We start from the raw sequence: 27,857 nt of genomic DNA on the forward strand, positions 1-27,857 counted from the left end.
TTTTCAATAATCATCTTTATTAGTATATTTTAAAAGGTACATGATAAACCTGAGCTACTGCTTTTGTACATTTAACATTATACAAAGACAACTTCCATGTACATTTAGGATTTTTTTGTGCTCCAATTCTCAGCCAAGCATCACTTTGTCCTTTGTCATGGTTATTTTATATATATATATATAATCCTAGAAAATCCAGTTTAATCTACTTTCTTTATTTCCATTGTCTAAGGTCTACTGTAATCTAAAGCTCAGGGTATTCTGTCCAAATTTTTTAAAAAACCCATATTCTGTAAAACTTCAAAGTTGGTTAGTGCGGTAACTGGTCCCAATATTCTATTTGTGAACAAGTCATGAAAAAAATTTATTTTTATTCTATCATTTAGCACTTGATTAGTTTTTAATACTGTACCAATCAGCTACACATTGATGGAATGAAAAGAACAACTTGTTTGCTCTATTTAATTTCATATTAGCTGAGTTAAGCTATAAATGTATAGCTTAACTTGTCCCTTTATAATGACTGGAGAGTTATTCTCCAATTATGGAAAATAAATGACCAATCTAAACAAACTAAGAGATAGCCCGACATCACTCTAAAATCATCTAAATGTATAAAACAAGTCATATCAAATGCTTCCCTTATTTAGACCCTGTAAAGGAACTCATACAAATAACCAGAGGGAAGTTCCAGAAATCCAATCATGGCTTTGGATGCTTAAAAAAAAATACAAGAATTAAAAAAAAGAATATTTAAGTTGAATTGAAATTCAACTTGGAGAGGATAAATGAACTTTTTTTTTAGCTAGCCTACTAAAATACTGTATTTCTCAAATGGAAATCTGAAAGGATAGTATATCCCTAAGAAAAACTCCACTTCTTTGAAAATGATGCACACTCTTTAAGGTCACGCTGATCTTAGGTGAAAGTTAAACTAAGCAATTCAAGCAAAATGTTTATTGCTTAACATTCTAAAGCAAGTTGCTTTGACAGTTTTAAAAGTGTACATACAATGAGAAGCACTTGTAGAAACATCTATAAATATTTCTTGCTTTTACATATTCATCCCCAAATGGCACAAGCACATTTAATACTGAAAAAAATACTATAAATTGAAATTGAATTCAGCAGTTCTTTTAAGACAGATGTACAGTTGTGTAAACAAAGCTTCAGTATTCAGAGTTTGGGAATCTAGCAGCAAAACAAACTATTTGCATATAATGTAGTGCAATGAACATTTGTTCTTAAAAGGATCCCCAGCCTTAAAACTTTAGTAACAAAAACAAGAAACATTTAATAGGAAAACTAAATTAACTCGGCTCCTATAACCACCAGATTCTCTAGAAAGCTCCATTTTCCAATAAGATACTATTAGAAGTCTATGCAAAACTGTGTTCTGGATAACTGACTTTTACAGCTCCCCAATAGCAAGCTCGAACCAAGCAGACTAAGCCAAAGAGGTAAGCGACAGCCCATGAAACGTAAGTGGCATGAAATGTTCTAGCAAAATCCTGGGTACCAACCTTTAAAAAGAAACACATGGGGGAGAATATAGTTAATGTAGAGTACTAAGTCTTGCAATAGTTTTTAATTTAACTGACAAATTATCAAAACGTGAGATTAAAACAGCCTGACTTCTAACCGTTTCTGATAACAATTATATAGGTAATCCTTGATTTACATCCATTCATTTACTAAGCCTTCAGAGTTACAGTGGTCCTCGCATTTACAATTGTTGCAGCATCCCCATAACCATGTGATCAAAATTCGGGTGTTTGGCAACCAGCATGTATTTAGATCAGGGGTGTCCAACCTTGGCAACTTTAAGACTTGTGGACTTCAACTCCCAGAATTCCTCAGCCAGCTGGCTGAGGAATTCTGGGAGTTGAAGTCCACTAGTCTTAAAGTTGCCAAGGTTGGACACCCCTGATTTAGATGGTTGCAATATCCTTGGGTCATGTGATCATCATTTGTACCTTCCTAGCCAGCTTCTGACAAGCGGGGTCAATATGAGAAGCCAGATTCACTTAATGACCATCATAATTCACTTAACAGGCACGGCAAAAAGGTCATTAAATTGGGCATAATTCACTTGACAACTGCTTTGCTTAGCAACAGAAATTCTGGTCCCACTTGTAGTCATAATCCAGGGATTACCTATATGCTGCTTTCCTTGAACTGATTTGAAAGATAGAATAATTTAATGTTTTTAAAAAATCTGTATAAAACATGTAGTTCTGTTACAAATACTGTGTTGAATACTGAAGTACCGTACTTCAGAAAGGCTCTCTCTATAGGATCAGCTGGTCTTACAAAGGTGTTCTTAATTGCTGCATATAAATATACATCTTGATAAGAATATAAGAAATTTTCTATGAGATGCATCAGGGAAATACCTGCTTTTATTTTTTTCTTTTAATTTTGAGTTTTCTAACAGGATTTTTTTCTCCCCTTCATTTTTTTCCCAAAGAAACTTTGGTTTTCTGGAAACTTCTCCTCCCAAACACTGTGATGGAATTGATGATGGAATTTGTAAATAAATGCAATTGGAATGTGTATGTATGTATGTACATACAATATATACATACATATTGGAGAATAGCTAATATTTCTCATCAGAACCAAAAGCTAGGGAAACCGGAAACCATCTTCTGTACAACGCTTTTTTCTAGCAGAAATTAGCAAGGACAAATAGTGTTTGTACATGTAAAATACAGAATAAATTGTCTGAACTAACAAAAGTAAAAATGTCTTACTTCATAAATTACAACTTAATGTCTTTTGTAAAAATGTCTTACTTCATAAATTACAACTTAATACCTAAATTAAAACTTGATAAAAAGAAAAGCAAGACCCTTCTGGATAACGTGGAAGTAACATTCTCACTGCATGAAATTATTGTATGTAATTTCTGATGGGTGATTATTTTGTGCAAATTTGTCTTGTGATGTTTGGGCTATGTGGGGAACATAGAGCAGCCTAGTATGAAGGCCGCGTCCTTCCCTATTTGGCAAATGCAGACATCATCAGGCCCATTAAAGATCTAGTTGGAGCACAGCCAAAAAGACAAAGGACAATTTCTATTTCATGTACAAATAATCTTCAAATTTATGATCCTTATGGAACTATTGATCAACATGATTTTATAACTTTTTTGTGGCTGTCATTAAACAAATCACAGACATTAAGAAAAATACAACAGTCCTAAAGGAAACTCACACATGGTTTTGCCAAAAAGTGACCGGTCATAAATTGAGAATTACTTGTCATCTGGACCATAAATTTGAATTTATAATCTGCAGGCAAAATCTTGTATTGATTTGCAAGCTTTTGATAAGACACTAGTTGAAGAAGTACCATGTGTCTGATTCAATACTAAATACCAACACTGATGCTACTTACAGTTAATCCAACCCCAATGAAGATAAATATCATTCCAATTGTAATATATGCACAGCACCGTCTTCGTGGGAGTGCACATCCAACAGAAGAACTGAAAAAACACAGTATTCCATAGCCAGAATTAAACACAGATTGATACAATGATTTTGTAAGTTCACTGAAGAAGGTACAAGATAAAACAAAGTCACATCATGTTCTGAGACTAGTGTAAAAAACATTTCATTTCATAATTCTAATTGTTTAGTTATAGACATTCCAAAATATTTGCAGGAATCTATCATGATTATCCAAAAGCTCTAAGGCTGATTTCAACCAGAAAGACCCATGTGCCCAACTTGTGATTAGATTTCCCCCCTTAAATCTTGGTGGAATGTCTTTAAACTGATTGCCTTAGGCAGTTTTACTTCAATAACAAATGTTCTACTTTAAACCAAAGAGAAAGTATTACTTGGTCACAGTTAATTGAGGCCTTTAATCTGTTCCCTAAGGGTTCCCACTGTTTAAAAAGAAAAAAAAAATGCTATTTCTATCACAAGGTAGTTTTAACTTCTTTAGAACTGCTATATTTTACACATTCAGTTTTATAGACAAATTTTGCTTTATTATCATTAACATCTCGACATATATATGATTTAAGCATTTTTATTGGATGATAAAACTTAGTTTGTATTATTTTTCTCAACTTTATATTCTGATTCTAAATATAATAAAGGCAGTAAGTAATATTTTCATTCTAAAATATATATGAAAGCATGTATTTATAACTCAGATTTGAAGTATGATATCTCATTCAAAGCTCACATGAAGAGTAGCTTCAACCTTATCGATACTAGAGTGCAATTCTATGTAATAATGCATGGGCTTTGAACTTTTTTAAAAAGTGAAAATCCAGCCTACAATAAATTGTACGTGCATCACTCACTTTACCACAAGATGGATATCTAGATAGAGAATTAGATAGATAAGCTAACAGGAGAAAAACTAAATTATTTTTACCATTTTATTTGGAAGTAATTACTGTATACAAAGCATTTACAATCAAGAAAGTTTACAAGATTTTGACTTGAAATGTTAGAAATGAAAGCATCAGTTGACACTGTAAATGTTTTTTAAAAGATAGCATGCATCTATTGGGAACTAATATTTGGAATAAAATTGCATCTATAAATACTAGGGTTTATAGATATATTTGTTGGAACTTACATTTTTTTACAATGTGGGCACTTTGCCAATGTGTTGAATCTCAGTTCCATCCACTGCAATAAAAAAAACTGGGTTGAAAAAAATGCCAGAATGAAAAATACTTATTTTGCTTCACATTAAATGTCATGGGTATCACAGAAAAATAATTTACTTCTCATGACTTTTATTCCTTATTTTCTTTCGTCACTGCAATGCTCTGTTGGAAGCAATAGCCCCATACTTTGTGGTTTGGGATTTCTATGTAAAATAATTTCCCATGACTTGCTAGTTACAGACCTCAGCATATTATTCAAGAATTGGAGTAGTTTCGGTACTAATAATTGTAATATCACTAATATTCCATGATTATGACTTTGCCAACATATAATCATAGATGATAGACAGACAGACATGAAGGATACACACACACACACACAATTGATGTCCATAGAAAATAGTTTAAAATATATTTTTATTTCTAATTATAAACTATAGTTCTAACTATAAATTGACATCCACAAAATCATGGCATGATTAAGAAAGTTAATTGTTCTTTCATTCAAATGGTCAGCTAACAGCACTGTGTCATCTAGCTGTCATATATTACAGGTAGTCCTTGATTTACGACTGTAAGGGAGCCTGCCTAACATGATCATAAGTTGAGACAATCAGGCCAACCCATATGACTGTGATTTTACAATCTTTTTTGGTGGCAGTTGTTAAGTAAACCCTTTGTTTGCTATGAGCCAGTTTTTGACAAAATCCTGAAGCAAATGCAAAACCAAGAGTAAAACACAGTCATGTGACCACGGGATGCTGTAAGTAGCCAGTTGCTGAGCACCCAAAATGAAGTCACATGACTATAAGGGGGAGCTTTGAATCCAGGTTTGAAGTCCACCTCACAACTTTAAACAGTTGCTAAGTGACCGGTTGTAAGCTGAGGACTACCTGTTCATCATCTTGTAATTGGGAGATTCAGGTTTCAGGTTTAGCCCCAGGTATCCACACAAAGTACATATTCTATTAATTAGCAATAATTATTTTATATCACAGAATTATTACATTAATTATTTAGAACAAAAAAACTCTTAATGGTTTGGCCTAAAGCTTACATTTTATGCTTGTGAATAAACTTGTTATGGTAAAAGAACTATGACAAAAGGTTAAAAAAACCTCAGACCAGTTTGAATATTCTATCCAATGAATTAATTTGACTCTTGTTGTTTCATCGTGACTGTACTTACTAGAAATGTATTTCCACAGTGTCCACACACTACTCTGGTGCCTTCTGGAGGAGCAGGTATTGCAGGCTGCGCTGGCTGCTCCTCTGGAATTAGCATTACTGGACCGAGATTAATGATGCGTCTACTGTCAGAAGTAAAGATGTCATACCATTTCAGAAAAAAAGAAATAAAAAGACTCTTTCATCATCTAGTATCCTTTCTACAAAGAAAACTCATTGGCTCCATTGTATTTGCCAAATTCCAGCACCAAACACAAAGACAGTTAGATAAACTGGTATCAATCCCTGTAAAACAGGGGTGTCAAACTCGATTTCATTGAGGGCCGCATCAGGATTGTGTTTGACATCGGAGGGCGGGAGAGGGCGTTGCCAGGTTGGGTATGGCCAGCTTGACAACACTCGTAGGCAGGGGTGCCTGTGGAGCCCTGAGCACTCTGCCAGCAAAAATGGGCTCCTGAGCTCCATTTCTGGCTGCAATGGCCTCCTGCAACTCTCTGCCAGCCAAAACAGACCTCTGTTTTGGCTGGCAGAGGTACTGCGGACCGGTCCTTTGCTGTTTCCAGGTCGGCCCTGCGGGCCAGATCTAAGCATCCCGCAGGTCAGATCAGGCCCGTGGGCCTTGAGTTTGACACCCCTGTGGTAAAGTAATCAAAGTTTTGAAACATAGGCCTGCCTTCAAATGAATTAGAAAATGCCATAAAAATTAAAAATCATGCAAATATTGAAACCAAGGTAAAATAGGAACAGAGCATTCAAGTCTGTAAAGTCTGAAACATCTGGTGCAATGCAGGAATCCTAATTAAACCATCTCAGACAGTTGCAGATAGATACAGATAATCAGAGTTGGAAGAGACCTTGTAGGTCATCTAGTCCAACTCCCCTCCCAAGCGGGAGACCCTACACCATTTCTGACAAATGGCAGTCCAATCTCTTCTTGAAAGTCTCAACTGATGGAGCTCCCACAACTTCCGAGGGTAAGCTGTTCCATTGGTTGATTGTTCTCACTGTCAGAAAGTTTCTCCTTGCTCCATAGGCTCAGCTTGAACACATCTGGGCAGCTCTCATATTAATTATTTCCACTGTCAAACGGCCTGAGTTACTGAGAACTGAAACTTTATGTAACCTGGCTGCACTGCCTTGAAGTTGTAATCAACCACGTAAACTATCATCCTTATAATTCAAATAGCCAAATAAAGTAACTATGAAGAGTTCATTACTCTGATCCATGGTTTGTTGAAAATAACTGTTTAAAGTAGTAATTGTATATTCTTTTTAGTAACTAGACCAGTTGACAGCCACCTTCACATCCAAATCTTGATAACTGATTAATAGAGAAGTCTCATTTTAGAAGTTAACAGAAGTTAAACAATTGAGCAGAAGAACTTAAAGTACCATCTAGAACAGGGGTGTCCAGTTTTCTAAAACATCTAATTTCATAATTGTTATTCGTAGGATTCTTGATTGATTAGCTTTGCTGCAAACAATGTGTTGCACCATTAGAAACTGATAATGAAACAATGAAAGGAGAGTTATCTCATTTGGTTTGATATCAATTATAAGAAAGCATTTTATTAATTAAATGCTGGATTCACTTTTAATGCAATAAATAATGCTGGCACGTTTGTCCATGTGTGTGTGTGTGCTTGTGCATTACATGTATTTCACTTTACAATCCTCTTCTACAGATTAAAGATAGTTAAACTGAACTTAGTGATCAATCTCCTTGATTAATCCACCTATCTCTGGATCAGTGAAATTGAAGGTGGATTAAACTCTTGGGCAAAGGGGATTAAAGCAAATATAAAGGGTTTCATCATTTAGGCCTAATCTTGCATTGAAGAAATAATTGCAGCATTATTAATATGCAGTGTGTAGTTCTCAAGCTCATCCCATGTATACTAATGTAGTCCTTGACTTACAATGGTGCATTTAGGGACCGTTCACAGTTACAACAGCACCGAAAAAATGACTCATGACCATTTTTCCCGGTTACAATTTTTGCAGCATCCCCATGATCGTGGGATCAAAATTCAGGTGCTTGGCAACTGGGTCATATTTATGATGGTTGCAGTGTGCCAAAGTCACAAGATATCTCTTGCAACCTTCTGACAGGCAAAGTCAATGGGAAACCAGATTCACTTAACAAGAAAGTTACTAACTTATCAACTGCAGTGACTCACTCAACAACTACGGCAAGAAAGGTTGTAAAAACAGACAAACTCACTTAATAAATGTCTCACTTAACAATAGAAATGTTGGTCATAAGTTGATGACTATCTGTAATTGCTGTTGAGGTAATAAATATCAATTATCAGATATTACCAACTTTCCTCCTGTTTTCATATCCTTAAGTTGATGGGTTGATTAGTTATGATATCAAAGTATAAGAATGGAAATGAAAGTAATTCATCAGACTTTTTCCTAGTTTATTTCCCTGGTTTAACCTCACACCTTTTCTTGGAAATTAGTCAGTTTAGTACTCAATTAGTCATACTCTTCTGCAGGTAGAGGATAATGTATAATGTGTTTGTGTGTATGTGTGTGCGTGTGTGTATTTGTGTGTGTGTATATTTTGTGTAAAAGCAGAAACATACTTTGGAATCAGACCTGGACAGCTTTTAACCTGATGGCATTTAGGATTTATAAACTTGACCTTTCCAGATCTTGGGGCAGATTGGAAGAGGAGTGATTGTTTTAATGTTGTTGTTTTTGTATTGATGCTATTATCCATATTTCCAATGTGTGGTTATTGTACCTCAGTTCTGTTTTAGAATTTGAGCTGCCTGCCCAGAATCATACTAATGTTGGGAAATGTCAAAATAAAATAAAATAAAATAAACACACATAAACAGTACAATATCAATTTAAATAATAACTTTAAAAAATGTAAATCAACCTCATCAACAGATATCAGACTCTGTGCATGTTTATGTGTATGTGTGTGTGTGTGAGAGAGAGAGAGAGGGAGAGGGGGAGGGGGAGAGGGAGAGGGAGAGGGAGAGGGAGAGGGAGAGAGAGAGAGAGAGAGAGAGAGAGAGAGAGAGAGAGAGAGAGAGAGAGACTAATCAGTCTTAGCACCAATAATGCTACTTTAATCAACAGAAATATGAATTTTCTATGAAGGTATGAATACCTTCCATTATTATGGATCTCTTATCGCTCCTCTGATTAATCTATATTTGGTAATGGCACAAATAAATATTTATCTTTACATCTTTTTGACTTGCATAGGCTAATGTCACTGTTTATATGAAATAAAATTAAAAAACCAAAATCATAGTAAGGACACACACTGAAAATTTTTGTGGCTCTTACCAATTGGGTCTTGGACATCCTATTCTTCGTGATGTATCCTTACAGATAAGCAGACAGTTACATGGACATCTAACATACTTTTTCCCTGAAGGAGGGTTTTTGATTGGCTACACAACAAGAAAAAGAAATCACATACATGTTGATTGTCAAAAAAAAACAAAAAACCTTACAATGATTAAAACAGCAACAGAAATGATTCAACTTGAGTTAAAAGTGTTATAGCACAACATATTTCTCCTTTTAATTTAATACCAATTAGTGGTACTGTGTTTAAAATTCAAAGTTACACATAGAAGTGTCAGTGGCTATTACTGTATGTATTTATTAATAAAATGTCTTTCATAGTACTATATTCTCCTCTATCTTCCCTAGAGACTATAGAAGACTTTCTTTAACATATACCCAGGAATGATTATCATACAATTAAACAACACAATATATTACATAAACAGAGACAATGCCATAAATTGCAATTACTACAAACTAGAATCCTATTGTTGTTTACTTATTTAATTTTATATATGAAAGTCTCAAGAACCAGAATACCATAAAATAACAGTTTTCTTAGTTATTAAAGATTCCCCAGAATCAAATTACATAAATGTCTTCAAGAAAAGAGTTTGGGCTAATTTTGAGAAATGCCCAAGCAGAAGTCCAAGAATTGGTGAATTGGCTTTTGTCTTTAAACAAGCAAAATTGGCTGGCCAGACAATATTGGGAAAACATTAACCAGAAGTAGGGTGAATACAAAATGGGTAAACTGATGGCTATGTCAATAATCAGATGTAAATCCTTTCAAAATTCTAAACTATGTTACAAAGGAGTTTTATGCAAAAGAGTTGCAAAAGAAATGATAGTATGATTTCTTTTTGGCTGTTAACATTCAAAAAGTTATTGTGTGTTTCTATCTAGTTTCCATCAATCCTATCTGTTTATTATCATCTGTATCTTTTTTTTTTTTTTGCTAAAGAGTGATGTGTGATGTAATAATATCTTAGAACAATGTAATATAGCATAATAAAAATATTCACTGCAACCAAAAATCAAGGAAGATTCAAATGACATGTTTGATGTTGACTTTCTAATGTTTTAAATTATTTTCTAATATCCCAATAATATTAGTCTTATTTGATAATTAACAAAATGGTATAAATGTTTTTGATACAATTATGATAAGAAAAAGAAAACACTTGCAACAGAGGAAAAATAGTTATTCTGCTAAAAGAAGTTTGAACAAACTATTTATGTGGATGCATGTATGTACACACACATATAGAAACACACACAGGGAGACTCAAAGGTTAACTAGTTATTTAGGCTAATTAGCTTAGAGGATAACAAATAAACACCGGATTAAAACAGGGCTACTTGCATTATTATTGGCCATACTATTTGCAATTTCTGTCAGAAATGACTGTCTTATTCACAGAACTTAAATTCTTATGCAGCAACTGAAGTTAATTATCACTCCTCTTCCTGAATCATACTGAAAACATTCTATCTTAGGAGCAATCTATTCCCCAACCATTATTTTTTATTTCTTTCCCCATGTTCCTCCAATTCAGGTAGCATCCTCCCAAATGAAGAAAATTCCTCTTTTCCCTCAGCTAAACTCATCTATGTCAGCGTTCAACTAACCAACTCCATACCAATAAACTCTGAGACAATCAGTTCCTCAAAGTTCCATTTTATTAGAGTTGTCATATTGGCAGATCGGGAAAAACTGAATCTGAGAGTTCCGGGTTTTCCTTTCCAAAAGAGAATTCAAAGATTCATCCCCTGCACCCATCAATCCATCCCATGGCCCAATCAAATCTTCAGCCCAACTGGAGACATTCCCTCCAGCCACTCCTCTCCAGGTGCAGGGCAACATGTCATTGACTCTCTGAGAAAAACTGTTTTTATGTCTAATCTTCTACCCCACTATGAAATCCCCCTCCCAAATTCCCAAGCACTGAATGTGGCAGCCTTGAAGCTTCCAAGTAAAAAAATGGCTTCCAAGGCTGACAATCTATAATATATAGAAGTTTGATGAAAACATGTCCTGTCTGCCCCTACCTTCTGCGAGGACCTGGTGAGTCTATTGTTCCTGCAATCTGAGGAGCCTCCCTCTCATAACGACCAGTAAACACACCTACCGTAATTAAAACCCCTTGCTCTCTCAGAAGATGGAACAGAAGAAGAGATGTAACTCAAGAGCTAATCAGATCACAAACATCAGAAGGGGGCTGGTGGAATCAGGGAGAAATGACAACAACACTACCTTGTTTTGTACGTATGTTGTATTCCACATCTATAGGAAAGTGGCAGAGCTTGTGGTACTACTTTTATGGTGCAACAAAAATGCTAGATCTTTCAGACTAGTCTTACAAATATAGTTCCTATGAAATCAACAGAAAGCCAAACCTTGATTTATACATCCCTTGACAGAACTGACATACACACACACACACACACACATCATTAATCATTAGAATATACCTTACATCAGCTGTTATCACGAAGAAGAAGAAGAGCAAAAGCCAATCCTACTATTCCAAGTCCAGACAATACTGAAGCTACTGTTTCTTATTAAAATGTGTGTGTGTGTGTGTGTGTGTGTGTGTGTATGTCCTCACACAACTGATTCTTGTAATGCGGAGGTCCCCAAACTTGGCAACTTTAAGACTTGTGGACTTCAACTTCCAGAATTCTCCAGCCAGCCAGCACAAATTCTGGGAATTGAAGTCCACAAGTCTTAAAGTTGCCAAGTTGGGAGACTTCTGTTTTAATGGCATGTAAATGAAAGAAACAAAATGTTAAAAAGTTATGATATTTATGTAGTTACTTTCCAAGCACTATATTAAAGTAGCAACAAAAAAAAACCCTTTACAATCCCCAAGGCAAGTCATAACTTTTGAGCACCCCTAATGTTTGGAAATTGAAAGTTGAAAAATTTGACATGCCCCAAGTTGCTTTCTTGACTACATAAAGAGGTCCAATAGAGCATGTTATAGAGTGAGAAACTTGTAAAGCCACTTACCGTAGCTTCGTTGCAGTCTGTGCACTTGACCACATGTTGGTGAAGCTTTCCTTCCAAATGGATTATTGACTGGCACACACGGCAATTTATTATAGGAATAGCAGTGGCATCTGGGCTAGCAATGGCAGTGTAAGGTGGCGGGAGTTCTGCTACAGAAAGAAAAGACATGTTTGCAACAAAGCAATTAAAAGCCATTCACATAAGGAATACAGAACTAATAGCTCATGTGCCCTTGCAGTTAATCCAACTGTCCTTTCATTCAAAGAATTAACCACCTTAATACTTTAGTGCCATTGTTTCAGGATACATTCTTTTTAAAAAAAGGTCAGAAACTTCCAATTTGAAATACATATAAATATACCAGAATTTTAAAGGTGAACATTCGATTGAAATTAAAACTGTTCCTGATGCCACTAATGAACAGTCAATTAAGAAGGAGTCATGGAAGAATGTTTTTATGTACGATTACTGCTGCCAGACTATTACACGTGCAGAAATAGAAAAATTTTGAAATACCCAGAATGGGGGAAAGTTTGGTGAAGATGACAGAACTAGGAGAGATGGCAAAATTAATTTGATTAGAGAAGCAATTACATTTATCAGTGCCTGGACATCACTTATGGGCTTTTTGCAGAAAAAAAAGAGAAAAATGAACTTGTGATTTATGGGTTTGAAGATTAGAAAGGGTAGCTTGTGGAAAGAAGGAACATCTTGGTATAGCTTTAGAAAGAAAAGGCAAAATATAAATGTACTTGAAACTGCCCCCCAGAAGTCAAAAGGCACTTCTTTATAAGCTTTTTCTGAAAAGTTACCATTTGTCAGAAAACATTCAGTACCTGATGCCTCTAATAAAATAAACTCCAGGCAATTCTAACCCTTATTAAGAGAAACACAGCTGTATCATACTAGTTTTGCAACTTTGAAATAACATGTGTCTAAATCTTGATTTAGATCTGCAATTAATATCCTGCATCAACATTACTTGTAGTCATAGTTTGTATCCAGGACATAAATGAAAATTGCAATGAAAAATTTATTATTTCATCTCTTAGTAGAGACAATGCTCAACAAGCACAGACATTAGCTGGTGTTATACGGAATAGGACTAACTTGGTTTCCTTTTAGCATTGGATTTCAGAAGGCAACGTATGCCAAAAGGATCCCTTTGAGCTAAATTCCCTTTTGCAAAATACTTCAAAATTACATACTCCTTTGCACTTTTAAATATCCTTTGCACTTTTACAGACCCCTCACATTCTGGATATAAACCCTAAAAACGACGCTATAGAGCACTACACACCAGAACAACTAGACACAAGGAGTTTTTTTCCCAAATGCCATCACTCTGCTAAACAAATAATTCCCTTAACACTGTCCAACTATTTACAAAGTCTGCACTACTATTACTATTAATCTTCTCATAACTCCTTATCACCCATCCTCTCCCACTTGTGACTGTATGACTGTAACTTTGTCTCTTGTATCCTTACGATTTATATCGACTGCTTCCTAGTATGATTTGATTGCTTATTGTACCCTATGACTATTATTAAATGTTGTACCTTATGATTCTTGACTCTTGACGAATGTATCTTTTATTTTATGTACACCAAGAGCATATGCACCGAGATAAATTCCTTGTGTGTCCAATCACACTCGGCCAATAAAGAATTCTATTCTATTCTAAATGCAAACAAAGGATTTGGACCGAGGAGGATGTGTTCCTGACGCACAAATTCTCCTCTCCAACAGATGGCAGATGAACTTAAACCCAGGCCATCATCCCAATTCTCAGCTTTATAGACTTGCTGAGTTGATTGGATTACTGTATGCTTTCCTGAGCTGGACTCAAATGTTTTCTGACTCTTTGAAGTGTCTGTTGATTAAAATCCAAGAAAAGCAGCTGGAGATCTTTAATTTCAATGAAATCTTTCCTGGTTTGCATATATGACAACCCTGTCCAACAGTTCCATCAAGTAAAATTTGAGATCTGTTAATGACTCAGATTGGAAATAATAGTTTTGTTTTGGGAAAAGAGTGTAAAGAAACAAAAATGTTCTTGACTTTCTGTTTGAAGGGCTTCGGCGACAGAGAGAAATCCGCGATCGTGCACGGTTTCTGTCTGGGCTCGCCGCTGGAGCGCCCCGAGCCAGCTGGTTTCGGGGCTAAGCCACCCCGTAGAGGTGGTGAAGAGGGGGGAGACTGCCAGCAGGGTTGAGGAGAGCTGCATCTCTCCTCCTCAGCTGGCCATTATTCCCTTTCCCAAAGGCGGTTGCAGCGGTGGTCAGAAATGGCCACCACAAAGGAGAACTCGACCAGAAAAGAATGTGCAGGAGGAAGATAAGAAGTGAAAGTTTTGGCTGACTGGGTTAAATTCTAAAAGCAACAACTAAGGTACCCTGGAATTTAAACTTACAAAAAATAACATCGCTCCCAAAGAAGAGTCGGAAGCAGCGAAGGAAAGTGAAAAGGGAAAGGTTTGGCTTTTTTTCTTCTTCTCTCTCTTTCCCTATACTGACAACTAAGAGACTTAAATAAGAAATCAGAAAAGTCCCTTCAAGAATAAATCCGAAAAATGTTGGAAATGTCATCAGATACCTGGCTCATACTACCATATGTGGTGGACTTGTGAGGACGCTAGAAAATACTGGACTAAAATCTGCATGTGGTTGGAAAAAATGACAAAGAAACATATAGACTTGAAATCAGAGATATTTTTATTGGGAATTTTACCAGATATATACAGTAAAGATTTAAAATATTTGATTGTAAATGTATTAACAGCGGCTAGGATTGTATTTGCTAAAAAATTGGAAAAATGAGAAAATACCATTACAGGAGGAAATTATTAAGAAAATATTGGAATGTGCTGAAATGAGTAGATTGACATTTGAAATTAGAGAACAAGAGGATAAACAATTTTATAAAATTTGAGACCTTTTCTATCAATGGTTAGATAATAAAATACAATAATAGAATATCTAGAATTTTAGAAAATAATGAATATATAAAGATGTATTTCTTTTTTTGTTGTTATCATATCTATAAAATGTTTTTAGGATAGATTTGGGAGGATTATATGAATTGTTATAAAATAAAATAAGTAAATTATAGTTATCTCGCAAAGTATGAATGAACAAAATTATAGTCAAATGATTATTTAATAGTGATACTAGGGTATTCAATTTTTGATTGATAATATGAGTTATTATGCAATGTAACTGTAATTGAGACTATGAAATGGAGGCACAAAAAATTTGTAAACCAACCGACACACTGCTTATACACTTATGAAAGAAAGGTGGATGTTTTTATGTTTTGTTTGTTTTTGTTTGTCTTTAAAAACCAATAAAACTTGTTCTAACAAAAAAAAAAAAAGAAATCGGAAAAATCCGCTTTGACATCAATAGGCAATTAAGCTGAAAATAAAACAAAATGCCAAAGGGATAATAAAGATTTCTGGACAATAAAAATTTTCTTTTTCATAAGCAGGAAGGGAGAGAAAAAGAATAAGGGCAGGATCTGGAAGAGGGAGGAGACTGCCTGGACTTTAAAAGAATCTAAAGTAAAATTTCAATAAGACTTCTAAAAGATACATTTTAACTGAAACTTTGCAACTAAATAGTAACCCCAGGAAGAGAAAGTGAAAAAAAAAGAGCAAAAAGGAAACAGCTTGAGTATATTTGGATTATTTGGTGATCTTTGAATTCTTGGTTATTATATTTGAATGACTAAAATCAATCGGGTGGTTGTTTAAAAATTTATACAATGGCACCACTTCTGGATGAATTGAAAATGGAACTTAAAAAGTACAAAGAAGATGCACAAGAAGGGAAGGGTTCTTTTGGCTTCGTTTTTCAATTTTTAGAAATGGAGATTTGGAACTATGAGAAACAACAAGAAACGACTGCAAAACAAGAAGACTGGGACGAAGAAGAAGCCATCTTTAATGAACAAGCAATTTTATGTGGGGAAGAAAAAGGAAAGGGGGGGGAAAGAGAATGGAGAATTTATGACTTAAAAAAACAACCAAAGAAAAGAAAAATAATTCAAAAAATAAGTATAATACTGGAAAGCAACAGAAAAGGGAAATACAGAAGAGAGAAATAGAGGTAGAGAGACAAGGGGGTAAAAAGGGGAGAGAGAAGAAGAGAGGGAAGAAGGAAAGGAAAAGAAATTACAAAGGACCGGAGCAAGATATAGAGAAACAGGACCTATTTAGAGATAATGGGTGAAAATCTAACTGAAAAAGGGATTCTGTAAAGGTACATAAGATTGTATTGTTATATTAGTAATAGAAATAACTTTAGGAAATTGGAAACAACGTATGATTAAAATGAGGGATAAAATAGTGTAATTTAGTGAAATGTTTGTGAATAAAATAAGTGAAATAAAATAAATGAGAAAATTGAATTAGGAAGGAACGGGAACATTTTAATTAGTTAATGTTTTATAAAATATAAGTGAGGAGGGGGAATTAACTATGGAAAGCTTATAATTGTTCCCATAGAAGTATGATATTTAATTGAAAAGTAATGTTAAAGATGTTAAGACTTTAATGAATATTAATATTAATGATAGAATTGAATTGGAATGGAATGTTGTTTTAATTATATACATTTATAATTTTTTTCTTTTTTAAGAATACAGTGTGTATTTTAAGAATGTACCAAGCAGAATCCGAATGGAAGTTATGTATTATATTGAATGTTACAACTTTAGGGAAAAGATATAAAGGCGTCATACTCCAATCAGTAACTACAGGAGAAATTTTGTTTAATGAGAAAAGATAATAGATAATTGAAACAGGACAGACAAAAATATAAATACAATGATTTGAATTGAGATGAGATAATTAAAATAAAATTGAGAAAATTAAAAGAGGGGAGAAGCTATGCAGAAAATGTAAAATAGTAATAAGATATGGAATAGAATATAAAAATGAGCATGAACCTGAATTTGTGTCTAAACGAAGAAATGTAACCCGGGATTACGCTACTTTCAAAAAAGATGTTTTATTTGTATTTTTTTTTTCTCTTTGAGAAAACTCAAATAAAATTTACAAAAAAAAACACAAACAACAATGTTCTCTTAGTGCTTTTTTTTTTTTTTTAGCAAAACTGTTTTTTCAACTGTAGATACTTTTAGAAATTAAGAAAGCATTCTGAACTGCAACAAAGATTTGCCATCATGAAAATGGGGACTTGGTCAAACATGAAATGTTACATGTGATTCCCCTCCCTTTTTTTTTGTTCACTTGTGTGTGTACACATGGATGAACTTCATGTAGTCTCGCTCTCTCACATACATACACATATCTTCCATTACAAGCACCGTCGGTGTTGCCGTTCTAAAAATACAAGATTTTTTGAGTAAAGGCAAAGCTACCAACATCTGAGTTCTGGTGCTTATAAATTGAGCCAGCTTGAAATAATTAAAAATGGTTAATTTTAAAAAAGACAAGTTGGAGGGCCTTAGTTCGGACAGAATGTTGCCGGCTCCATCTCATCTATTGCTACAAGATATAAAGAATGGCATTGAAAACAGCAGTTTCACTTGGTTTTATGACTCAAAGGCAGATTATAAACCCAGGCAAAGCATTAGTCCAAAATGAAGGAACCTTGTGACAATCATTTAAAGAGGAAATAAGCTTTTGGAGAGATTCCCACTAAGTTAGTAGCATTTCAAAGGAATTCCTGGGGAGAAACCGATACACATAAGTTACTGCGTTTCCAGTATTATACATCAAGATTTGCCCCTACATTGCAAAATATTTACATTGTCAGACAACACAGTTACCAGCAGCTGTGGAAATGTTTATTCCAATTTCCCAGTCATTTCCAAAAGGCCTCATTTTCGCAAGTCTCTTGTGTCCTTAGAGCAATAAGGTTCAAGTCATCTTACTAGTACTGGTGTGTACTGTACATAGATTTATAGCCCCTTTTTGACGTCAGTCACATCTCCAGAAATAAATGGAGAACAATTGAGTGAAGGGGGAAAAAAACAGAGCTTCCTCTAGGCCAGAGGTGTCATGGTCACGTCATCACAGCGTCGTCACATGATATAGCGGGACTTTTTCACCTTTGTTAAATCGGGCGTGGCCAGCACATGACATATCCGGCCCACGGGCTGGGAGTTTGATAGCCCTGCTCTAGGCTTTACCTTAGATCCAAGAAAGTGTGTGGAATACTTTCATGATCACAAGTCAAGGAGAGTAAAGGCTTGGTTAGCACTTCAAGACACATGGAAGATTTGCTGTTATAAAACCTATATTCTCTTTGGCTTCACACTCAAAAGCCAACACTGATCCATAGAATATCACACCTATTTCCACTTAAAACTTTCCTTTCCCAGGAATATTTATTCAGACACAATACAGGTAACCCTCAACTTACAACCACAATTGAACCCAAAATTTATGTTGCTAAGTGAGAAATTTATTAAGAGAGTTTTGCCCCATTTTACGACTTTTCTTGCCACATTTGTTAGGTGAATCATTGCAATTGTTAAACTAGTAACACGGTTGTTAAGTGAATCTGGCTTTCCCCATTGACTTTGCTTGTCAGGAGGTTGCAAAAGGTGATCACATGACCCCAGGACACTGCAATTGTCATAACTGTGAGCCAGTTGTTCAAGCATCCAAATGTTAATCACCTGACCCTGGTGATGCTGCAATGGTCATAAATGTGAAAAATCATAAATCACCTTTTTCAGTACTGTTGTAACTTCAAATGGCCACTAAGTGAACTGTGGTAAGTTGAGGACTAACTGTATATTCAGCACAATCCCTACTCTGCAACTGCTAAAGACAAAGACAGATTTGATTTTGCTCCTTTCAAATTAGAAAGATGCTCAGTTATTGTTAAGGCAGCTAAAGAAAAATCTACACCCGCTTGCCTAGATCTTGAATCCTAATCATCAAGAGGAAAATGGAAATAAAGTAGGGGGGAAATGGACAGGAAAAAAACACAGCTGCTATACGTCCAATTGTAGTTGGAAAGCTCCATCCATCAGGTGCATCAAGACAGAATGTAAAAATAACAAGATTTGTGACTCCACTGGGCAAATGACACAATTATATACTTGCATCATAGCATATGTAGCAAAAACATAAGTTCTATTATTTGCACGACAGTCATGATGCTCGTGTAAAAATCATTCCCTCCCCTCTCACAAACACACACATGTAGGCTTTCTCCATATGGATACCTTTGTCTCCAATTCCCAAACGTGCCAAATCCATATCAATGGTTACTTATCTGCCAACAAACTAATCTGTCTGAAGAATTAAGTAAAAATCCTACATGACTACCAGTAGCAAAGAAAAGGTCATTATTTTCCCCCCAACTAGCACACTCCCTGCAATCATTCTTTTAAACCTCTTAATGTCTTGGGGGTCCCTTAACAGCACTGCCTCAATTAACCCTTAAATGCATTATGAGAGAATTGAAGGGAACTTTGAGTGCAGGGGGGAACAAGTCAAATTAGAGAGCAGGTGCTTTGGGCAGCTGCAGCTGGCACCCCCTTCAGCAAAATGGGAGGAGAAGAAATTGGAGCTGCCTGGTTTCCATCTGGAAGGGTGGCAGAATGACTAAATTGTTCTTGCCCCTTCTGGGATGCACGAGGGACGATCTTGCACCTTCTGCCTCCATTGCCTTTGCCTTAAACACACTACGGGACAGAATATTATCAAGATCCTTTAACAGTGATGACAATACCTAGAACACGTGGGTGTCAACAGTGACACCCTACAATTCGGATGACCTACAAGCAGCATTCACCAACACCCAACAACACTTATTCTGGAAAGCATACCCCATTCTTGCACAATTTGAGGAGGCTGCATGAACATGGGGTGTATGCTCTCATGCAACCTCCAAACCCCCCACAGAAGTCACATGAAAGAGTTGTGCTCTCATGCGACCTGTGGAGCACCCAAGAATTGTGTGAGAACAGGACATGTTTTGGTATAGTTTTAGGATGCTGCAGAGGCCATGGAAGAGCATTCTATAAAGATGCTTCGAGAACAAAGGCCTTATAAGACCCAGAGCTATCTCGGGTAGTTCCCAGGGGCCTGTCAATAGAAGGAGAACACCTCTTGAACACATGATTGGATTGTACATTATTCTGTCTTATGATTCACTTGCTGAATATAAAGACAGATAGAATAACTCTACAAATTCTTCCATACAAAGTTTCTTTTATTGGATTATATTAGGTATCCTCAAAGTGACTCAGTTATGTCGAGATGCATCTAATGTCCAATTCTTTGCATAGTTGAAATCGTAGTGTAAATGATATTAATCTTTCTATCCCATAGTCGCAGAGGCAGAGGGTAGAGCTGCCACCACGAGGCTGTGTTCAGGCAAGAGTGAGGGAGCCTCCCCCAACCCAACAAGGGTCAATTTAGTGACCAATCAGGATTACAGATGTGACCACATGACATGGACTACATTTCCCAGGATACCTTAACTACATTTACCATGATGCATTCCCTTAAGGGGACAGCTCACAATTCCTAACTATCCCAAATCCCATTAACTCTAAACTGTCTGGACAGCACATACATTTTGTAAAATAAATTAATATGTAAGCAATGTTTCTCTCTTGTTTTGGAGAGGGTATGGTGACATGCCAGCAAAACCAACGTGGGCATTTTCTGAATTTTTGCATGCCAAGCCCAAGGTTTGCCATTTCACTTCACCCACCAAAAATGTAAAATAAATGGCCTAAGAAATACCTTAATCTGCTTCTGTGTATTTCAACTTCCAGAATTCCCCAGCCTGTAAGCTGTCTGCATAGTTCGAGTAGTTGAAGTCTACATATCTTAAAGGTGCCAAGGTTGAGATACAAAATGGACTACCCAACTGTTTCCTGGTGTGCCTCATCAGGATCAGCACTTACATAGATTCAATGATGCACCAGCTATATGATACCACTACTAGCTGTGGCTATTGTGCTTAATAAATACAAAGACTTCATAGTGAGATCTGTAGATCATTGAATGTGCATGAAAACTATAGTCTTTCTACTAAGAAATTCATCCGCTAGCCACACAGCCATGAATGGGTGATGAGGAGTGATTGAATATTATTACCGAATTAAACTCATGCATCTTTCATTTGCATGATGTTCATAAACGTAACTCTGTGTAACTGCAATTAAACAATTATCTTCCAGGTTTAGGAAAGAGCATCTTGCTGCAGGAGACAGGTTACTCATAGTTTATGTAGGAATCCATCTGTGGAAAAAAATTGGCAACTTTTACAATTTAAGGGTAGTTTGCTGTTTCTTTATATCTTCAACCAAGTCTGATGAATTAAACTACATTTACAACTAGAACAGTGATCACAATATTCCAAAGCATCCGTTAGCACACAGGTAACAAAACTGAAGTAGCCAGCCTTAAAAAAAATCTAATACATAGCTCAAGTGCAAACTGGCCTTCAGCTAAGCAAGAGGTAGGGTGTGCTTCAATACAGACATAATATGAAAGAATAATTCACCAATGTTCCTGCATATAGGATCAATACAGAAACTAAAGAGACAGCAACCATATCACCCAGTGACCTGATATAATGTCGTTGTATCCTTGCCAAGAATATATTCTCAGTGATTTTGATCACTGGCTTTAATCTCTATTGCCCAGCAAATCATTTAAAGATTGCTTCATGCTCATTACCGTGGGGAGGAAAAAATCATCTGGACAGCCATCAACCGTATCTTTTTTTTAGCTCTTTCTTTTAAATAAGCCACAGTGTCTGGATTCACAAAAAGCATTAAGCCAACAAGTGTGTTTAGCAGGATACAGTGGCTAGATGTGCCCAACATATTAAGCTATATCCAACGACATTACAGTAATGAACTAATTGTCAGCCCTTCATGGTAGACCAGGCCAACAAACAGGCCCGGCAGGGATTCCAGGAAAGCTCTTTATTGTCGTTGGGTAGAATAGTGCAATCTTGAATGCCTGTCTAAGCTCCCTCTCTATCCCAGCTTATACTAAGCAAAATAAAGGGGGAATTAGTTAGAGCAGGGGTGTCCAACCTTGGCAACTTTAAGACTTGTGGACTTCAACTCCCAGCATTCCTCAGCCAGCAAAGCTGGCTGAGGAATGCTGGGAGTTGAAGTCCACAAGTCTTAAAGTTGCCAAGGTTGGACACCCCTGAGTTAGAGTTTCTTTCTCATTCTTTCTTCTTTTTCTGCACCTTGTAATCTTTCCTGCAAATCTCCCTTAACTACTAGCTCATTCCTAAAGGTCAACCCTACATGCCTTCATACTTAGTCACCAAATCTACTCAGTACTAAGGCTGTATGAAGTTTCATTTCCAATTTTAATTTGAAGGTGATTTACTGAACAATTTCTTCAAATTAAAATAAATCAAATATAGTATGACTCAATTAACATGAAGGATTGCAGTGAAACGTGTGTTGTTTCACTGAATTGAATTTTATCAATCCAGTTTGATTTCAACCAACTTGATTCTTCAAATAAACTCCCTCATTCAAACTGAACCAATGATTCACACTGTAATCTGCTCAACCCACAAAACCTATTAGTAGGTTCCATTCTCCGGGTACCATACCTGTAGCTATCTACAGGATCTCTGTTTGAACAAAAGAAAGCCTTGAACACGGCTTTTGCTATTACAAGGCAGAACTAATTATACCTACGTCATCATATTAAAAGAGACAATGGGTTGACATTTATTTGTCCATTTCCACACACTTTCATTGCAATATAAGCAATCCCATTATTAGGATGCACCAAGATAATGCTGCTACAATGAAGCAAATGCAAGTTCCAAGTAACTAGAAATAATTACAAAAAACCATGGCATCAGCCAAGATGTCGTTTTGCAAATGAAGGATTCTTGGGTGCTAGAACTTCTGCAAGAATTCCTACATTTTATTTTAGCAGATTTAAATTATTGCTTTTAATGAATTGTGTTGTTCTTAAAAAATATCATCTATCCAGGTCCAAGAAATATACTTTCTCTGAAGCTGCACCTTCTGGAATGGGGTCCCCGACCCCGATCCAGATGGCCTCCACTCGGCTGTTCTTTAGAAGAGCCATGAATATCTGGCTCTTTAGGCTTTTGACAAGGAAGAGTGATACTTCTTGCTAGTCATTTATCTTTATTGTTCAACTTTTATTGATTTTATTGTAACTTCTTTGATAATGTGAGCTGCTCCTAGTTGTTGAGAGTTGGGTAGCCTACAAGATGATGATGAAATCATCATCATCATCATCATCATCATCATCTGAGCGTGATATTGAGAAGTATGCATTACAGGCCTTGGAAACCAGTTCGAGAAGACATGAATCTGAGTTTTAGAAAAAACATCTTCTGTGCTACCAGAGGTTTTACATTCCTGTTTGTATTTTCTTAATTCTTCAAGCTCTACCCTATGCTCAGTTTCTCAAACAATGAACTTTTGCTCTGTAAATATTCCCCAATGGGGATTCATTTTTTGTGTTATGACAATAAAAAGCTCTGACCAATAATTAATCATCATCAACCTTTGCTTCTAAAGAGGTTAGGACATTTTGACCCTTCTTTCCAGGGGAAACACATGTGCAAAGTCACATGGATTGCAATAAGCAAAGCTTTTTGTAGCTTGCTACTGTCTTTCTGGGCTGTGAAATACATTAAGCCAAGGCAAAAAAAAAAAGTTGAAGCAAATCTGGTCACGAAAACCAACAATGGAGCAACATCAAAGACGAAGAAGAAATAATCCTCTTAGAGCATTCCAAGATTATGTAGGCTTCCCCCAAAAGGCTTGTGAGGTTTTATATTTCTGGTCTCAATTCCTAATTCCAGGAACAGAAGTATGAAAGCTTCCGTGAATAAAATATGGCTTCTATCTATTCTTTTTTTCCTTCCTTCTTTCCTTCCTTTTTTCTTTCCTTCCTTCCTTCCTTCCCTTCTTTTTCTGCTGATCATTCCTGACACAATTAACTCTTCTACAACACGCTCTGCTAAAATGTATTTTGCTAATTTGTTGTGCTGTACAATGCCAGAGCATATGGTGAATTTATGATGTGCTGTATGGAGGTAGTCCTTGACTTACAACTATTTATTCAGGGACCATTCAAAGTTACAACAGCATTAAAAAAAAACCTGACTCATAACCAGTCCTCACACTTACAACCCTTGCAGCATCCTTACAGTCAGCTGATCAAAATTTGGGCGCTTGGCAACTGGCACGTTTATAATAGTTGCAGCATCCTGGATCACGTGATTGTCATTCACAACCTTCCCAGAGAGCTTCTGGAAAAGCACAGTCAGTGTGGGAAGCTGGATTCCCTTAACGATTGCCTGATTGACTTAAACAACCATCTTGCTTAACAACGGAAATTCTGATTCCCAACTATGGCTGTAAGTCAAGGGCAACCTATAAATGAATCCTGGTCATTGGGCTCATGGGTAAATTCAACTGCTCATAGTTTACAACTAATATAGAGGAACCCACTTAAGAACAAGACACAGAATTCATGCTGTAAGCCAGCCTCACCTTCTCTATAAAGGGCACTGACTAGAGAAGGGAATAGGTGTGAGTGTACTAGCTCCCTACACCCTTCTACTCCCTATCACTTTTACACACCTTCACCAAGTGTCATGCCCCTGGTGGAGACTGACTCTGAGGGAGAGGAGGAACAGCCAACAGGGAGTGGAAGTGTGGCTCCAGAGGTTATGGAGGAGGCTGGGGAAGGGCAGAGGCCGGCTGAGCAGTCAGAGGACCCAGGCCCATCGCCTATCCATCCTAGGGCATGCAGGGAGGAGAGGATCAGGGAAAAACATGGTCTACTCAGGAGGAGAGGGCCATGATCCTTTTCATGGGTTGCAGGTGTGAGATCTGCATAAGAGTTTGGACCTGCATGCTAGCAAATGCTGAAGACAAAGAGTGGTTTTTCCTGGATGAGGTTTATCTTGGTTAGCGTTCTTTCAACGGACTGTACCTGGTTATCTTCTGGAAGTTTGTAATTAATTATCCTGGTCTGCCATGGGACTTTCTTCAGTGCAGTTTGTTTTTGTTTTTTGCTTCGTTATCCGCTCTTTGATTTTGAACTGTATTTCTTTCGTTTGGAATGTTATTTTGAAAATAGTTTAATCTCCAACTGTGAACAATGGAACAGTGAAGCCAAGTTGAAGTCATTAAATGACCTTTATTTACATTTTGGTTTTTGTTATATTTGTGGTACACTCCGGGTCATCACACCAAGTATGATCAATTACTATAGTAACAGTAGCAGAGGACAGTCTTGGAAGATAGGAAACAGACTCCTTTGTATCCTAAGGAGTTTTATGGGCATATGTGGAGTTCTTTCCTTGGGGCCCCCAGGAACCCCCATCTAACTGAGAATTGCAAAAACACTTTCTGACAGTGAGAACAATCAACCAGTGGAACACCTTGCCCTTGGAAGTTGTGGGAGCACCATCACTTGAGACTTTCAAGAAGAGATTGGACTGCCATTTGTCAGAAATGGAGTAGGGTCTCTCACTTGGGCGGGGGAGGGGTTGGACTAGATGACCTACAAGGTCCCTTCCAACTCTGATTACCTGTTAAATCTGTCCCTTCCAGCTCGATTCTGATTCTAGTAGGGAAAAACAGGAGGTGGGAGTGTTAAATAGGTTCGTTATTTTGAGTGATATATATAAAAAGATGGCACGAAAATATGGTAAATTCAGGGAATGGTATAGGTTCTCCTGTCTGAGCAGGCGGCTGGACTAGAAGATCTCTAAAGTCCCTTCCAGCTCTATTCTGATTCTGACCACTGAAACAGCCTGGTTTAGGAAGCTGCTTAGCACAAATACCTCCATGTTAAAAGGCACGCCCCCAACCGTGTGGAGGCCTTTAAACACTCTCTTAGTCTTTTTTCCAGCCCCCGGAATTCAGCATTTCTGTTTCTTACCGCGCCGGTCGCAAAGCAAGCATCCCCCCCCCCGCACCCGCTCTCTTCTGTGGTGCCGCTCCAGAAGCCGGGTGGGATTCTACACTGGGGGGAAAAAAGGGGGGTGCATTATTTATGCACACCTACGCTAATTCTTGGCCACTGCGTACCTGTCCTTGTTTTCTCAAGAGAAGCCGCCTGATTCAGCAGAATTGGGGAGAGGGGTGGGTGGGGAGGAGGGAAGAAGGCTCAGGAGCTTAAGCCTTGCCTCAAGGACACCGGAGTTGTGTCCGCAGCAAAGGCGTCCCCGCCCCCTTTCAAGCCAATGCCGCCCCCCCACCTCTCCCTCAGCTCCGATCCCCAATTCTTCCCTCGCCATCAACAAAGCAGGCAGGGAGGCTGAGGAGAGATGAGGGGGCGAAGAGAGAGACGCACGCGCACCCCTCCTGCCCCCTCCCCCAAATTCACTCCCCAGCTCGCCTCCAGCCGCTCCAAGCCGGGAAGGAACCCGAAACCCGCCCCTGGAGACGGTTCGTTTCCTCTCCCCCACCCTTTCCGGTCCCGAAACAGAGTCGCCGAATTCTTCCCCGCAACCCAAAGCGCGTCCCACTAATTCCCCCGCCGGCCCGTCCACCCCACCGGTCTTCTTCTCTCCCCTCCGCCCCCCCCGCTCGAACTTGGCAGCGATGCCGGGAAGCCGAAGGGGAGTTTGCGTCCAACGTGCCGGGCAAGGCAGGACAAACCCGCGGCGAGGATGGGGAAGAGAGAAGCAGGCTTCGCTTTTACCTCTCGGGCTGCTGTCCGCAAAATACGGCGGGGCCGTGGGAGTCACGTTGCCCGACCCGGGCGCTGACAGCAGCGGGGACCGTTCATCCACCCCGTCAGCAGCCATGACTTTCGCGCTTAACCGGGGGAGCGGAGGGAAGAGGCCGAACTGCTTTTTTCCAGCCCCGCTGCGCCAGTGTGAGCGTCGGCAGGCGGCGGAGAGCGGGGGAGGGAAGGCGCCGGGCGGAGCGCTGTCCAAAGGGGAGGGCTGGGAAAAGGCCTGCTCGCCCGCCCGCCCGCCTGCCTGCCTGGAAGGTACTATAAGTTAATCAATGAAAAGGGGGGCGGACTCCGAGGAGGACTCGCTTCTGCCTCGCTTCAATGGCTCGAAGTTGGGAGGGAGGGAGGATGCTATACGCACTTTAGAGAAATATGGCCATGGCCCACTGCCTGCCCGGATCTCGAGCCTAGGGCTCCAGCACGCATTTGCTGGATGGCTTTTCATCAGGAAGCAAGCACGTTATTATGCCTACCCAAGCCAGATGTTTTTAGGCGGAATTTGACATTCACCTATCCAATTCTTCTCAAGAACCTGGGATAGGCAGACTGGTTGCTGGTTGGGGATGTTAAAAGGGTGCCCACCGTTCCAAGTACAGGTTAAATTCTTGACTTACGACCACGATTGAACCCAAAATTGACACTGTGAGAAAGTGAGAAATAGCTTGAGTGAGTTTTGCCCCATTTTAGGACTTTTCGTGCCACCGTTGTTAAATTAATCACTGCAGTTGTTAAATCAGTAACACACCATTGTTCAGTTAACCTGGCCTTCCCCATTGACTTCGCTTGTCAGAAGATCGCAAAAGAGGATTGCATGACTATTGCAATGGTCGTAAGTATCAAACAGTTGCCAAGCTTCTGAATTTTGATCACATGTTCACATAGTTGTGAACCTTTTTACGGTAAATGTTCTTTCTCTTCTCTTCTATCTCCAAATACAGTACTAAAATACAGATATTTAATCTTTTTGTCTT

At 37.8% G+C, this 27,857-nt stretch overlaps 1 protein-coding gene across 2 annotated transcripts; it reads right to left on the bottom strand.

Annotated features, from left to right (window-relative positions):
- On the bottom strand, nt 1–27,060 carry PIP4P2 (phosphatidylinositol-4,5-bisphosphate 4-phosphatase 2). 2 transcript variants are annotated; one of them, XM_026691027.2, is made up of 7 exons: nt 26,848–27,060; nt 12,165–12,310; nt 9,143–9,249; nt 5,829–5,952; nt 4,606–4,658; nt 3,403–3,493; nt 1–1,523 (listed from the first exon to the last, which is right to left on the bottom strand). In XM_026691027.2, exons 1-7 carry the CDS (start codon nt 26,951–26,953, stop codon nt 1,380–1,382), a joined length of 771 nt encoding a protein of 256 aa, XP_026546812.1. In that variant the 5' UTR covers nt 26,954–27,060; the 3' UTR covers nt 1–1,379. The 2 variants fall into 2 exon arrangements, with proteins under 2 accessions (XP_026546812.1, XP_026546806.1); XM_026691021.2 differs by having other exon boundaries at nt 12,165–12,313.
- Between the last annotated feature and the right edge of the window lie 797 nt (nt 27,061–27,857).

This window comes from Notechis scutatus, chromosome 3 (genome assembly GCF_049901735.1).
Source record: "Notechis scutatus isolate UNSWTSFEM ecotype Mainland chromosome 3, rNotScu1.2, whole genome shotgun sequence".
In the NCBI taxonomy this organism is placed as follows: domain Eukaryota; kingdom Metazoa; phylum Chordata; class Lepidosauria; order Squamata; family Elapidae; genus Notechis; species Notechis scutatus.